This window comes from Eurytemora carolleeae, unplaced genomic scaffold, assembly GCF_000591075.1.
Source record: "Eurytemora carolleeae unplaced genomic scaffold, Eaff_2.0 scaffold402, whole genome shotgun sequence".
Lineage (NCBI taxonomy): Eukaryota > Metazoa > Arthropoda > Copepoda > Calanoida > Temoridae > Eurytemora > Eurytemora carolleeae.
In genome coordinates this window covers 253,423-269,317 of record NW_019396300.1, presented here as the reverse complement: position 1 = coordinate 269,317, position 15,895 = coordinate 253,423, and the positions used below count along the sequence as shown (strand labels likewise).

Sequence of the window (15,895 nt, the reverse complement as noted above, 5' to 3'; positions counted from 1 at the left end):
AGATCAAGGATAGAGAGATGTCAGAAGGATAGATGACAGACTGAATTGGAGCTTTAAAAGACATTTTTTGACCTAAGAACCTTATTTCAAGTATTTTCGTCGAAGACGACATTCAAAACTGTCCTGGCATTGATAGGCGCTCAATTTCTAAGTCAAAACTCAAAAATAGTCAACTTTTAGTCTCAGTGCTTATACTCATTCCGACAAAAACGAATACATCGGAAGAATTTATTAAATGTCGTCTTGACAGTTTTATACTATATTACGTAAATTTCAGTATTTGCGAAAATAAATAAATAGCCATGAATATGCGGGAACAGTTTTAAATCATTCAATTAAAAAACTAAATATCTGCAACATTCCATTATCAGAAAGTGAAGAATACGACATTTGATGAATTCTTTTGATGTATTCTTTATTAAGGGTTTAACTGTACTTGTTGATGAAAAAAGATAGTTCTTATTCAATTATTCAGCAGAATACACATTTTCAATATTTTTAACGTTAAAGACAAAGTTTCTATTGTCCCTCACTGCCCTGCCACTAGTCTCTTAATGTTTTCACAACATGCTAAAGTTTACTTTTAAGACAAGTTATTTGACGCTTAAATATTTGAATTGAGGAGTTAGCATACTTTACAGAAGTATAAATTAAAAAGGGGAATATTTAGTTTAGTGGGAGAAGAAGAATAGGTTAGAAGGGGTAACTATTGGGAGATGGGGAGAAGGGAAGAGAGGAACAATTGAAGCGATCACAAAATCAGAAAGAAAGAAGTTAGGTTAAATTACAAAAATAATTTAGAACTTGTGCTCATTTACTTTTAATCAGACTAGTTTTTACTAAAGCAAACTAAACGTATTTACAATCTCTGGTTTCAAATTCTCTTAAATAAATGAACTAATATATTTTAAAGAAGTAAAAGCAATAATCCACCCCTTGGGCCAGCTTTGATGAGTAAGATAGGCATATGTTACTAACTGTAAAAAAAACGTTTATTTAAAGTTTATTTTTGTAAAAGTAAACTGCCCTCCTCTTTAAAGAAAATGATCCAAATAATAAATATAAATTGTGGAAAGTTTGAGCCAACGCTATCAAATGTCGTCCTATGTAGAATTGCCCAAAAAAGCACAGTTTAATCTAGGGATAACATGACTAAATAAATCATGAAAGTACAATTACAAACATTTGAATATTTTTTACAATTATTAACTAACTATACTTGAATGTCGCGTAGTTGTAAGGGTAACAATTTAAAGTGATTTATCTAATTTGCATGCCCGAGGTAATATTTTGGAAGTTACAGGGTGTCCCACGAAACATGACCGTGGTAAATGGTTTTTAACGTCTCCTTCCATATATTATATTAGATATTAAAGACTTTTTTCAGCTTATTTCGTTAACAAACTCTTTTACTCAAATATATTTTACTTTTAAATAAATCAATTTTCAATAAAATGACTGCTATGTTTTATTTTTTACTATTCTCTTTTGTATTTAAGAACTTAACAAATTATGGAAGAAGACATTTATAACCATTCACCACTGTCACGTTTCGTGGGACACACTGTATGTTCTACAATATATTGGGTATATATATTTCTCTTCCTTTATCCCCATCAGATAATAAAAATTGCAAGAAAATCATTCCGCGCAACTTTTTTGTTAACTTGTGCGAAATTCCGCGCATTTATTCAATTTGCGCGGAATTCTCATAAGGAAGTTAGCGAAAATAAATGCGAAATTTAATGTGTACACTAAGATTCGCACAACAATTATTCCATTCCACTGAAAACTCTAAATCTGAAACAATTGCATCTTTATAAAATCAATCTTAATTCTTGATAATAGAAAATTATAGTACAGGGTGTCGCAATGAACATGGAAATTAAATGACGACTTTACGTCTTTGCTCCATGTGGAATTATTTCGTACATAATTAAATTAAAACATTTAGCACCGAAACTATAAGTCTAGGGGTTTCCAAAATGTGGTCTACCATTTTTTACCTTCAAAGTTGACGGAGATATTATAAAAATTTGTCCAGATTCCAGTTTATCAAAAATCAACAAAACTGTTCAAATGTTTAATATCTTCGTCAATTTTAAAGATACAAAGAAAAAATACCTTATTTTGGAAAGCTCTTTAGACAATGAGTCCTTTTTTGATGCCCTTTATATGTCATTTATAAATTATCGTAAATCAAAGACGATATTTATGTCGTCTCTCAATTCCCATGTTTATATTGACACCCTGTACATTTTTTGAAAGAGCACGTTCAGATTTATTTACATGCTTGCGAATTTCAGACACTCTACAGGTGCGTTAAAAAACGGTGAATATTTGTACTCTATGTACTTAAAATATAATATCGAAGACATTCTAGTGCAGCGTTCATGTAAACAAAGGGAAGCTGTGAACATTGTTTGCTATAGAAATAATATATTCTTTAGACAAACAACTAGATAAGCTTGAAGTACTGAAACATCAAACATTGTCTGTTTTCTTTTCATAATATAAAAACAAAGAATATTTCCCCTTTTAATTCACAGTTTTCCTTTATCTACGTGCAGCTGGATAGAAAGCTGCACTAGAAGTCGTCTATATTATATTGATTAACAGGCCTACTATTTTATTAAAACCAAATAAATATCTGTTTACTAATTGATTCCTGATTTGAGTCTACAAAATACCCCCCCTTTCCCCACCCCACATCAGAACTGCCTACCCCCTCCTTAAATCCAGGTACCAACTTGTATGCCTAGAAACCTGTATAGGCAAGATCTAAACAATGTAGTTGATTCATAGTATTCCTACGCAAAACACTTTAGTTACCATGGAAATGAGAAAATGGGTGGGCATGAACAAAATTGTCATTTAAGGAATTTGTCTAAAACTGAAATTATTTTTTCTTTCTCATTTGAAAACCTTTAACGGTCTTCATCGTGAATTCAATTTTGTTCTGCTTGGGTTTTACTTGATATTGGTTGTTTTCAGAGTAGCATGTTGTCTTTGCAACCCGTCCTTTGGATTCTTATTCTTTACACATCTGTTTCTGAGGTTAGTTAATGCTATTTGTTTTAACCTTTTGCTCCATATTTTACTGCGACATTAATCTTACTAAAATAAAAAGGTGGTTTATTTGGTTTATTCTCATATTTTGCCAGTTAAACCCTGTTACCTAAAAGTCAGTCCTGTAGTCTAACTAAGGTTTCTGTACATATGGGTACAGCGTCGAACGTTTTTTAAACAAAAAAGTACAACGCTTTTTACAAAATGAATTAGTGAAATATATACAGTGAAATCCTTAATAACGAATACATCGGAAGAATCTATCAAATGTCGTCTTGACAATTTTTCAATGAGTCTTATACTATATTACGTAAATTTCAGTGTTTGCGAAAATAAATAAATAGCCATGAATATGCGGGAACAGTTTTAAATCATTTAATTAAAAAACTAAATATCTGCAACATTCCATTATCAGAAAGTGAAGAATACGACATTTAATGAATTCTTTCGATGTATTCGTTATTAAGGGTTTTACTGTATTTCAATAGAAAATTATGGTCCGGATTAATCCTCAATTTATTGCGACCATTTTCTCTGAATTAAAAATATGATTCGCCAAAAAAAACATGTTTCTAAAAAATCGACATTTTTTATATTGTTATGTTACTATTTAAACTGGAGATTGTAAAAGACATTTTTAAAAATTAAAAACTCAACTTAAACTTTAATTCTATGGGATTAAAAAAAGGACAAAGGTCCAGAAAATAATTATGACGTGTAAAATATGTAAAATTGTAATATATGTAGTAAAGATCATCGTTCTTTTATTTGTGTGATAGCTCTAAGTTCTGGGGGCACCAATAGATGTAAATAGCCCCTCCCCCCGTATACGCCTTGAATAATTCAGTCACAATTTGAGTTCTATTTACATGTAGCTAAAATTGCTTAAACTACCAATATGCGTCGACACTTAGTTTTCCCTGTTTATTGGGACACCAAGTCCGAATTTATTAGTTTTCCCTGTTTATTGGGACACCAAGTCCGAATTTATTAGTTTTCCCTGTTTATTGGGACACCAAGTCCGAATTTATTTTGACCTTGTAAAGTTGTCGCGCGATTCAATGAAAGCGGTGAAATATTCATGTTGCTAACGTTAATTTTTTATATATACATAAACGAAGAGCTTATTGTGCGACATAATAAAAATTAAATATTATTAAATATTGAAAAAATGTTCTGAACATTTATCAATCGAGTTTGTACTCTGTGGGTATCCTTGTACATAAAAAGCTGATTATTTAGTGTGTTGATATTCCTCCTGCTGGAGCTGACCTACCTGCCCAGACCCCTTACCAGCCGGTCCAATCTCCAAAGATACAAGTTTACCTGGGAGAAAGAAGTTAGTACCCAAATGTATTAAGTATTAAATTTTGTTTATTCGTTTGTCTGTGTATATGTACGATTATAATTCTCGGGAACCCCTTCACCGATTTGCCTACAATTTTGATTGGGAACTTGGATCAACCACGGAAATTTTTTTAGCTTGGTTTCTAGATTTTATAAAGAAAGTTAGACAAAGCTGTGTTCAAGAAATCGCTTTTTAAGAAATTTGTATCCCTCTTTTCACTATATCTTGTTAAATACTTTCATATCACCCTTGTATATTATCTCTTGATCGTAAATCTAAATATCCAATTCTAAATTTCATCAATCTTCTTTTAACCCGATGACATTTTCTTCCCACTCCATTAGAAACTGTCTATATCACTCTCTAATTCGAGAAATATTTTTACCAGAAACCTTTGGAAAAGATGTTTTAGCCCAAAACTTTGAAATGCATTGAACCCGAAATGCAAATACACACAAACATATTGCTTTCCCAAAACTTCCCGTATACTTTTGTTTTGACAAATCATGGCTTCTAGTCCAGTTTTAAAAATCAGTTTAACTTTAAATTTTTTTGACACATTTTAGCAAAATGTATATCTTAGGCCGAACGTCAATATTTTTATAACTATAAATTGTCGAGAATGATTTTTTGGTTTTTAATTGATTTATTTCTGACAATGTGCCCATTTAATTCCTAAGTCAAATTTGTAATTTTACCCCTGTAGAATATGGTAATAATTATTATTAACTTGAGTTGTTTTGTTTTAAAATCTTTAAAAAGTATAATATTACAGTTATTATCTATGTCTATAAAGTTGTTAGTCTATTGGTCTGTTTATTTGTGCGTCCGATCATAACTCAGAAACCTCTTGTCTTATTTGCATCAAATATTTTGCTTGGGAAACGCGAATGAACCACCTTAATGTTTTTTTTTTACCTTGGTTGAGTATGTTGACATATCTTATAATATTTAGGAAAAACATAGTTTCCAGGTATAACACTGGGTTCCCAAGCTAGTAATTAATAAAATGTGTGTAGGGTGTGACAACTATTACAATGGTGCAGTTCTCCCTTGTTTATCAAGACCCTGGCTTCCTCCTTACAGCTACTCAACTACAGGAAATCAATCAATCAATCAATCAGTTTATTTGTACATTCAAAAACGTCATGGGTTGAAACAAGATTTGAATTATTTTAGAATAAGTTTATTTGATTTTCATTTCATCGGTTATTTTAGTAATTTTTTGTGTAGATTGATTTTTTTCCTTCTTCAGAGGCGTACAATGGAGAATACAAGAAGAAGCGTAGTATCAGGGCCTGGAGAACCATCAGAGCTACAAACTTTTTGAGAACATAGTCATTTAAAATCTTAGAGTGCTAGACAATTTAGTTTGCCAATTCAATTTGCAATGTAGCTCTTTGGCAACATTGCAACCCTGAATTTGTGTCAATAGAAAATTTTTATTGTATCGACTCTAAAGACAGTGCATACTGCACACCAATAGTTTTCAAATACTAAATCTTCTACTTTTGTTAAGCTAGTTTCTTTATTAGAATTTTCTTCTTATGAATAGAATGGTCGACCATTACCAATTCTTTTCCATTTTACCTACCTTGTATATACTATTGATATTATGTATGTCTTTTTGTGGCATCTTTTTTTCGAATAAATTGAATCAATTTTTTAAAGTGAAAAAGTAACATGGTTATAAGAATAACTTGAGTAAGTTAAATTTGAGCACACAAAAATACAAGAAAAAAATATTATAATGTTTGTGAGAGTACAAATGATAATGTCTACTTCTTCGAATCTTAAATGAAGGATAAAGTTTATATTGTTCTAAGAACAAGTTGTTAAGATAAAGATAACAATTTATATTCACAAAGCATAAACATTTGCACTTAGCAACTATATTTTGGATATTATAATATAAATATCATAGTTTTTTTCCTACAAGAAACATATAAAAATTCCAAGGGTGCAAGTTTGCGCTTTATTCTATCTATAGAATATATGAATTATATAGTCTATAGATTATATAATAATGGAGGGTATTATTACAGTAATAAGAAAGCAGTAAATATGTAAAAGAAAATCAATTAGGGTTATAAAACTAGCATATGACTATTACTCTAATTAATACTCTAACTGATGTCTAAATACATGAATTTCTTTTAATCAGAATATATAATTCTTAAACCTGGACGTCAAAGTCTTAAAAGTTCAGAACTAGCCTGAAAAAATATGTAATAGATTTTCCTGTTATGATTAAAATAAAACGAGGAAATAAAATAGCTTGAAATCCTAGGTCAGGGTCTTTGATTAGCATTGCAGGTGCATAAAGTTTAATATTTGTTGTATTACTGCACTTAAACCATAAAGAGAAACACTCTTCATCCAGGATTATTTTCATATTTGTTGCTATACAACGTATTATTTTATAACCACGTTTGATATTTACATCTTTTCGCAATTGTATTTAAAACTTTTTTTACAGTGTAAACATACAGGGTGTCCCAAAAAAACATGGGAATTCAGTGACGAATTGTATATCGTCTTTGCTATGAATTGGCATTGTAATACCTAATTTTAAAAGCCATAGTATTATTATGTCTGCAAGAGTTTATTTTATGAAAAGGGTAAAAGACTGTAAAGATGTCTATAATGTCTCTGCAAGATGAACAGTGAAGACGGACAAATTTACTCGTTTGTATACTGCAATTTTCTTGTTTTACTAAGTACAACCGTATGCAGTCAAAACATAAACAAACAAAATGTGAACATAGCAGACGAGATTCTTACAGATTACAGCTTTCTCAGTTGGTATCACTATACTTAATCAAGGAATTATTTAAAAAGACGATATCGAATTCGTCACTGAATTCCCATGTTTTTTTGGGACACCCTGCAGCTAACATTCAGGATAAAAACTGCCAAGTTTGATTTAGGTTGACTTTTTATTTGTTGACTTCTTTATTTGTTGATTTTAGTTGAATAAATGTTTTAGTTGGCGTTTGTAAGAGTCGATAAAATGTTACATTTAACCAGATCTTTAAATTTCTGATCAAATATTGTAAAATATGAAGTTTAGAATAAGTTTAAAATTGAGGGTCTAGCTACTACCATTCTGTCAATTTTTTGGTTGATGAACTGTAAATTGACAAAATGGAAATGAACATATTCTAGCATTTTTACCCTTAATTTATTCAGAAAACATAATAGAAGAGTAGTAATTCAAACTTTGAATTGACGTAATAAACCCCTTTTTGATCGTTAAAATGTTAAAAAATGATAATTTTTATAATTGTGTACGCCGTTAATATAAGCCTTACATATTTTTTTAACGCAAAAACATGTTTTGGGAGTGTTCCCAAGATGGACTTTCCAAGTGGCAACTTCCCAAATGTGCAATATCATGGGGCCGGGCATTGCGGCTTGGATGGGCTAGGTGTGGGCCGAGCGCTGCGGCTAGAACAGACTTGGGAAATTGCCGCTTGAGAAATTTCACAGTTGGGAGGTTGCAACTTGGGAAAATACCATTGGAAAGTTGCCGCTTGGGAAAAAGCCTTTGGGAAAGTACCTAACATTATAAAATTAAACCTTTAAAATCCGACAGCATAAAAATATTTGCCGCAAAGACCTACGCCACTTTATGTATACATTTTTAATAATTATGAGACACGCTTTAAAAACGGTTAAGTCTCAATAGTTGATGCATAATTGTCATAACTCAGATCGCTTGGTATAAAGAAGGCTAATCAACTCTATGAATTTCTAGCATTCATACATTACATATAATGGTTTACAATATACAGTTTACATATATATAAAATATCCCGTATCATCTGCTTTGATCTAAATTGGATAATACAAGAGATACTCAAAACTGGTCTGAAAATATATATAACCCTGATTTTGCTACTAGTTCTTCTAGTTTCAGCTACCTGTACCCTCGCCAGTCTTTCATCATTAATAGAGACATCAACTCCAGTGAAATATAGATAGTGAGATGTAGATACAAATATACATTGATAGATAGATAGAATGCTAGGCGTAGACGTAGATAGATTAATTTCCATTTTGAAAGTAGGTGAATCATTGTTAGATTTTCATCTATAGTCATTTGGTTTAGTTTTTTAAATACAGTTAGTACAAACCTTAAACTATCTTTAATTAATCTTAAATTAACTTTAAATAATCAATTCAATGGGCGTTTTCTCTTTCACTCTACTTCATCGTAGAATAATTATGTTGTACATTGTACACGGAACTACTTTTTAAAACAAATTCCACACTTAAAAATCCTTATTTTTCGATTCTTTTAAATTGTTTTCAATTTTTCATTAAGTAATAGACTATTAATGCATAATGATTCATGCAACCTGTAAATTTAACCTTTCAGTTTCATTTCTTTTCTTTGTCCATCAACTTTTATTTCAATGATTACTGTGCGCTACAAAGTTTAGCCTTTTTTCATGCACCACATGAAAGAACTGATTTGATATTTATTTAAAATAAAGATTACTATTTTAATACAAAGGACTTGAGTTCTTGCAACAAACTCAAATTCTATCATCCCCCTACATTTTTGCAACCTGATGCTGTAAAACTTTAATATTTCAAACTTAGACTTTTTCATCTAACAAAATTCATAGTTTAAAATATCAAAGGTCAATATAGATTTAGAAGTGCTGACTATATTTTTATTTGACAACCTTTACTCTATCTGTACACAGCCTTAAATAAACCATTTTTATTTAGAAATTTTATGTATGAACAATGATAGGGATTACATGGTTTATGCACAAACTAGACAGGCATGCATAATTCAATTTCCTGATCATGTTGGCATTTTTTTATATAAACAAGATTAAATAAATATCATCCTAGCCACCAAAATTATAGGAAAATCGTCGTCCTTGATCTTTATTTTAATTATGAAATTTCATTAAGGATAATTTTTTTTAAACTGATATATTCTGATATTTAGGCCCAATTTTTGTGTGAGACATTGTGTGACCTCAGGGAAGGTTTATGGATGATCAAAATTTCAAAGATTTGCCTCCAACAAAATTAGATTTCCATTACATTTTGAAAATCCACGATTTTTTAGAAAATCCGTAAACTTTTTTTGTTTTTGTTTTACAATGTAAGAGCGTTACCCAATTTTGTTTAGCACTGCATGCAGTCTTAGATTAATAGTAATCAGTTTTAAACCTTTTTTTGCATTTATTACCAGTTGCTATTAGACTTTTTGTTGGCCTGCGTGTATTAGATATCAAAGTGTTTTATTTTTTTTTCAAACAGTTCTATATTATCTTTGTGTGAAATTTATCTAAATCGTGTTCATCTAGTTTGTTGGAATACATTTTTTGCCAATCATTTGTTAAAGAGACTGTAAGCGTAACTCCAAGTGACCTTTCATTTAAAGTGGGGTATTTATGATTCACAACGATACTCGTTAAACCTTTGATTGATCAAGGCCGAATGTAATTATTAAACAATTTGTATTTAGGTTGTTTTGTATTCATGGAATATTTACATTACTTTCTAGAAATGGTGGAATTTCAATATTCACAATCGAAAATTTAAAAGGGCGTCGCCCATAGAATGTTCTAGATTTTTCATGAATAGATGTAACGTCGACATCAAGAGTTGACCCAGAACGCTATAGCGTGCATTTTACGGGGTTTTACCCAACCTTTAAGAGATATTGTATTATTGAAAGCATGGTGTAATATTTAGAATATGACAAGATACCAAAACCCTTCATCCCTTTCTACCAATCTAAGCTGAGTTGAGAACCAGTCTTTATTCTCCAGCTGGATCTATGAACAGAGCAGCTAAGGTGTTTATAGGCAGAAGCTCTTTAATCTTGAGTTGGTTCTATTGACAGGGACACCTGAGATACAGAGCAGCCAGGACCTCTAGGACATGCAGAAGCTCCATATTCTTGAGCTGGTTCTCTCGACACAGTTAACCAATACATGGAGCAGCTAGAATACCAATGCAGACCAATGACTCCAGCTAAATGGTCATGAGGATCTATGAGGACGGAATCTATCATCCTCCAGACATGATTGAGAAACCAGGAGGTCTACAGATAAAAGGATCTGGTATCAGAGATGGAAGAAGCTGCTCCTTGCAAGCAGCTCTCCATCACCCCGCTGTAGAAGCAGCGTACGGAGACGCTGCTCATTGTGGAACAACTCTTCACAGACCTGTTGTGGAACCACTAGAGGAACCAGAGGATTCTGAGTACGGAGACACTGCTCATTGTGGAACAGCTCTTCACAGGCCTGTTGTGGAACCAGCAACAGAACCAGAGAATCCTGGGACAGGAGATGCTGCTCTTTACAGACAGCTCTTCACAGTTCTATTGTAGAAACAGTTGAGGAACAAGAGATCTTGATGCAGGGACGCTGCTTCTAGTAGACAGCTCTTCACAGACCAGTTGCCAGTTCGTTAAAGGATGCAGCTTAAAAATGCTGTGGCAGCATCTCAGATTGTAGGAGCAGCTAAATTAGCGGAGACTCCGGGACAGCCATAGTCGCAATTAGGTTTACAGTAGAAGCAGCAAAATAACCAGCTGTGAATGTGGAAGCTGTTGTTGAGAGATTGCTAAGAGATAGATGCTGAACTGGAGCATCTCATAGTGCAAGACTCTAGGAACAGCTGTGGGAGCATCTCAGATTGCAAGGACAGCTAACATAGCAGAGACTCTAGGAAGAGCTCTGGGAGCAGCTCAGACTGTAAGTACGGCTATCATAGCAGAGACTCTAGGGACGGCTCCGGGAGCAGCATAGATTGTAAGTACAGTTAACACAGCAGGTACTCTAGGAACAGCTTCGGGAGTGGCTGAGATCACAAGAACAGCTAACATAACAGGGACTCAAGGAGTAGCTCTAGTAGTTAAAGAAGCTGCTGAGGACGCATTAAGAGCATGCCAGATTGGAGGAGCAGCCAGAATAGCAGAGACTCCGGGAGAAGCTTTGTTAGTAAATGAAGCAGTTAGGAAGTTAGTGGAAGCTCCAGAGAGACTCAAACAGCTGAACGAGATAGTGTAGTTAAGGAAGCTGCTCAGACAGATCCTGAACTGGAGCAGCTGAAGATCTAAAGGAACTGATTAAAACATGAATAAACTTTACAGATGTATTAAATATATAAACTATATGAAACTGATTAATCCCATTCATTTATACTCTCAGAGATATCTGCATAGAGATTATTAAAGGGATCGATACGATACAAAAACAAGAGTATGGGGATCTATAGTAAAATATTTGCATAACCCCTAAACCATGGGTGCAAATGATTGACCTAGAAAATCCCTATGATTTACATCAGGGTGTATATAATAGAACAAATTAATAATTACAATATATACACTCGGAATTCTCTGTCCTTTACAACCAGTCAAAGGTTTAAAGGGAAAGAATACTGTTTGAATCGAGAATATTTCTCTTTAAATTATGTTATGCAGTTTCTTACACTAGTCTCTGTGACTCTATTTTTAAAATAATGAAGGCCCAAGTCACAACGATATTCTTCAGACCTTAAGTATAAGTAAATATAAAGATTTTTTTCACTTTAACTGAGCCTTTTCCACAAACTCATATTTTGGAATCTCATTACCTTTGCAACCTGATTGTGTATAAAACTTTGATACTTCAAACTTTGATTATTAGATCTGACAGAATTTATATTTTGAAATTGTAAATTTATAGCAATTAGAAATTCCATTCCTTTCTTGCCTTTTCCACCAACAATCTATAAAATGGGCTTTTATGAATAAATAACTGTTAAAAATAGTTGATTTTCAGAATATCTTTAACTTCTTTCATTTTAGCTCAAAAACAATGTTTGGTTGTTGTGAATAAAGAGTTACAAATGGTTACGTCGACAGTTTCTTTAGATAATTTTCATAATTTTATTTCAGTATTTTGTTTATATTTGCATGAATTAAATACAACTTGGTTTGGTTATTTTCACAAATTTTAAAACTTTAATCAAAATAAAACATTTTTTATGATGATTTATATTTCAAACTTCAAAGTTTTTTAGCAATAAAGTTAATTAGTTTTATAATACGAAAACATATTGCTGTCGATCTTTTTAGTCTGGATAAGAATGGACCAATGTCAGTTTAATGTTCATTCCACCCTTGCTTGATCAGTTTCGTCCCACCCTTAGATCAAATTTACCCCACTCGGCCCCTGCATCAGTTCCAACCACCCTTATTCAAGCCCTCTCTCATATAAAAAACTTTGAGGGCTTCAACAAGAAAAGGTTCTAGGGGACCGAGGGTTGTGTTAAAAATTACAATAAAGGGCTCTTAAAAATCAATGTCTTGAATTTTCCTGTCTGGTGTTTGTAAATTTTAAGCACTTTCCAGAATATTGATTAGATATAATTTATTCTAAAATGAAACACGTTTAGTTGCATGCATTTTAACTGAGATTTATTAACATTTAGTTTCCCTTATTGAAGAACCCAGCTGCTCCTCCCTCGCTGGTCTTAGCTCCGTGATTGTCTGGTAGGACACTCTTGGAACAGAAACATCCTCTCCTAGCACTGCTGATGGATCTGCTTAGTGAGCCCAGGGTCTGCTCTGTAGAGTAAAATCCTGGATAACATGCGTTTGTGTCACTCGGCCAAACACATTTGCAATTACCTTGGTAGTTTTGTCCATCATATACGGTCCAGCCACTGCATCCTGTTACAATTAGAGATTTAGCCTGGTTGTCATAGTTTAGTTGAGGAACATCGCCGTAGAAATATTCTTCTCCGCCAATGAAAAATTCGTTGTTGTAAAGATTTAGTGTATCCGCTTTCCAGGCATCAGGTGCTCCAGTGTATCTAAGACTGGAAGCCTGGTTATCAAACCCTGAAGGAACATTAGTACAAAAATTATCTCCATACACCCACCAGTTAGCAGCTCCAAGGTTCTGATTGTTGTAGTTGTCATCAGCATACATGATCCAGATACCAGTAATACAGCAGGAGGTGATGATATTGTTAAAGTTGTATTGGCTTAGTTGAGGAATATACTCAATTGCTCTCAGTCTGTTCCCTCCTTGATTAGCATAATCATAGCAATCCAGGAACTGATCTTGTGCCTTGTCCTGGGATATCCGGGTCTTATGATTTCCCAGGTACATGTCTTTGCTGAGGCAAGATGCCAGAAGAGTTGCGAGAACTCCAACAACTTTCATCTTCTTCTGGTAGTTGAACTAAAAGTGATAAAGAAGTAATTTCTAATCTCAATTTATATACAACCTTATCTCACAAAAATGACGATCAAAGCTTCTTGGGAACAAACCTTTGTTGATTTAAATGAATAAAGCTGACACACTTATAATCATAAAAACTTATAATAACATAAACACTCTAATGTCTTTAACCTTAACAAGGAATTAATCAAATAAAAATTTGTAATATTGTTATAAAAATGTTCATTTCTGCATTTTTACTTTTCATATAAATCAGAATTTATTAAGTGAGATAAATGTATAAATCGCCTTGTTGAAAATTTATATTGCCATTGCTAGAATTCATAAAAAAATAAAGTTTAACCTGCATTCAACCCAAATGGCGCCAAAATCGGAAAATGTCAAGTCAGGAAAAAGAGGGTAAATGAATTCTAGCATCAATAGTGTAAATACATTTAAATTTGTTGAGGCCGGGCTAACACAAAACTGCCAGAGGCTGAACAATTTTCAATTAACAAAAAACTGAAAAAACATTTTACCATAGAGCGAAATATTTCCAGTAAATAAATAATTATTTGCAGAGAAACCACATTTTTTGCAAGGATTAAGTAATGTAACAAACTTTTTGCCTGTTACCAAACAAAATTGCAACCGAACAAATTGAGTTCGGCGCTTTTCATAGATAAGCTTTGAAGTCAGGATATAAGATTAGATAATCTCTTTTTGTTTGCTTTTCATTTTCTGGGAAATTTGTAGTCAAGAAAAACACAGTGATTTTATAATAATTTATAAAAATTATTATTTATTGGACAGCTTTTAAGTGTGAATGAAAAACAAGCCGTCTTGTTGGAACTAAGTTATTATAAGAACTAAAATTTCACATTAAAGTAAAATAAATTGCAGGTACTTAAGTTTTAAATATATTGGGAAAAACTAAACTGCTTGGGCTCTTTAATATGAACCGGCTGAATTGTCTATTCTCATACTAATGTCTAAAATCTAAACTAAAGGAGCTGCGAAGTTACAAAGTTACAAAGTCGTACCAGCTCTATGACAGTTTGCATGGTGATTGAAGATTTTGTGAAGATTAAAAACAAAACAACTAAAACTTAAAATATCAAAAACTGTTTTTCCCTTTGGTTTTGCACATAAATTTCTTTTGTTCTTTTTGTGTTGAATTAGGTATGGTATGAACTTTTCTATTTATTTCTAAGCATTGTATTGGTGTGACATAAAGTGTATTTTTTGATAAATAATATCTGTCTAAACCATTCTAGTCTGGGCATAGTTCTCAGTGTACTCAGCCAGATGCATACTATTAATCTAATACAGTTCTTTGAATTCTAATTATACTTTCAAAGGTTTGGGAAAATTTTCATTCAAAGCTTCAAGGCATAGACTCTTTTCTAAAAAAACGGACGGTTTCTTTGCTTAAAATATATCCTGTTTGGGCTAAATCTAGCCGATTTAGAGTAGGGGGTGAAGAATGGAGTAGATCAGATGCACCCCCCCTCTCAGGTGCTAGGGGAGGGCGCGCGCCCGGCCGCCCCCCCTAGATGCGCCTCTGGATCAAAAAGAATTTATAAACTCAGTTCCAACATCCCAGCGTATTATTATCGGAACCCTGAAGGATTGTATCTATTTAGGGTCTCCCCCAGATTTGTCCGAAACTTGAAGTCTACAGATGTAAATTTTTTTGCATTCATATCGGTTTCATGTTATTTAAGAATTGAAAAAATCTTTCTTCTGCTAATAATTAGTGAAATATTACAAACGAATTTACACTGTAAAAATGTCTTATCGGTATCAAATAAATCCTAAAGATTTTCTCCACAAATACTACACTTTCAGCTCAACTACCAAGTCAAGCAAGTCACTCCCTTTAAGTTAATGTAACTATAGATCACAATAACGGGTTGCAATTTGTAACTAGCAATCAACAATATTTTAAATTTAAAATTGTCCATATGCCTCGCACCTGAATTTTTGATACTGTAGTCTAGGATTTTATAAGTTTAATTTGAAATGACGCCAAAATCAAAAAGACGTAGTATTGTAAGTATTGAATTCAAAAGTCAAACATGAAAGAATTGTAAAACAAATGTGAATAAAAAAATACTAAAAAACCACCAACACAATGTCCGCATCGACATTATCCTTATTTTTTACAAGATAGGTTTGTCCTTTTACTCTTTTTTTATTACTTCACCTTTAACATTTAATCCTGTGAGAAAATGAAAGTAAATATCCAATTGAAATTGTTGTTTTCCGATATTTCAGAGAA

At 32.5% G+C, this 15,895-nt stretch overlaps 2 protein-coding genes across 2 annotated transcripts; one reads left to right on the top strand and one right to left on the bottom strand.

Moving 5' to 3' along the window:
* The first annotated feature begins 2,949 nt into the window (after positions 1 to 2,949).
* LOC111700490 (uncharacterized) lies at positions 2,950 to 6,095 on the top strand. Its single transcript, XM_023471421.1, has 4 exons — positions 2,950 to 3,057; positions 4,312 to 4,408; positions 5,437 to 5,517; positions 5,673 to 6,095. The coding sequence occupies exons 1-4, from the start codon at positions 3,001 to 3,003 to the stop codon at positions 5,753 to 5,755; spliced, it is 318 nt and encodes a 105-aa protein (XP_023327189.1). The 5' UTR covers positions 2,950 to 3,000; the 3' UTR covers positions 5,756 to 6,095.
* Positions 6,096 to 12,796: 6,701 nt separating this feature from the next.
* Positions 12,797 to 13,644, bottom strand: LOC111700489 (uncharacterized). The gene has a single exon (XM_023471420.1). The coding sequence runs from the start codon at positions 13,612 to 13,614 to the stop codon at positions 12,871 to 12,873; it is 744 nt and encodes a 247-aa protein (XP_023327188.1). The 5' UTR covers positions 13,615 to 13,644; the 3' UTR covers positions 12,797 to 12,870.
* Between the last annotated feature and the right edge of the window lie 2,251 nt (positions 13,645 to 15,895).

Coding starts and splice junctions, on each gene's coding strand:
- LOC111700490 (XM_023471421.1), top strand. CDS start 3,001: ATGTTGTCTTTGCAACCCGTCCTTTGGATTCTTATTCTTTACACATCT. Junction 3,058..4,311: donor TTTACACATCTGTTTCTGAG/GTTAGTTAATGC, acceptor CTGATTATTTAG/TGTGTTGATATTCCTCCTGC. Junction 5,518..5,672: donor TTACAGCTACTCAACTACAG/GAAATCAATCAA, acceptor TTCCTTCTTCAG/AGGCGTACAATGGAGAATAC.
- LOC111700489 (XM_023471420.1), bottom strand. CDS start 13,614: ATGAAAGTTGTTGGAGTTCTCGCAACTCTTCTGGCATCTTGCCTCAGC.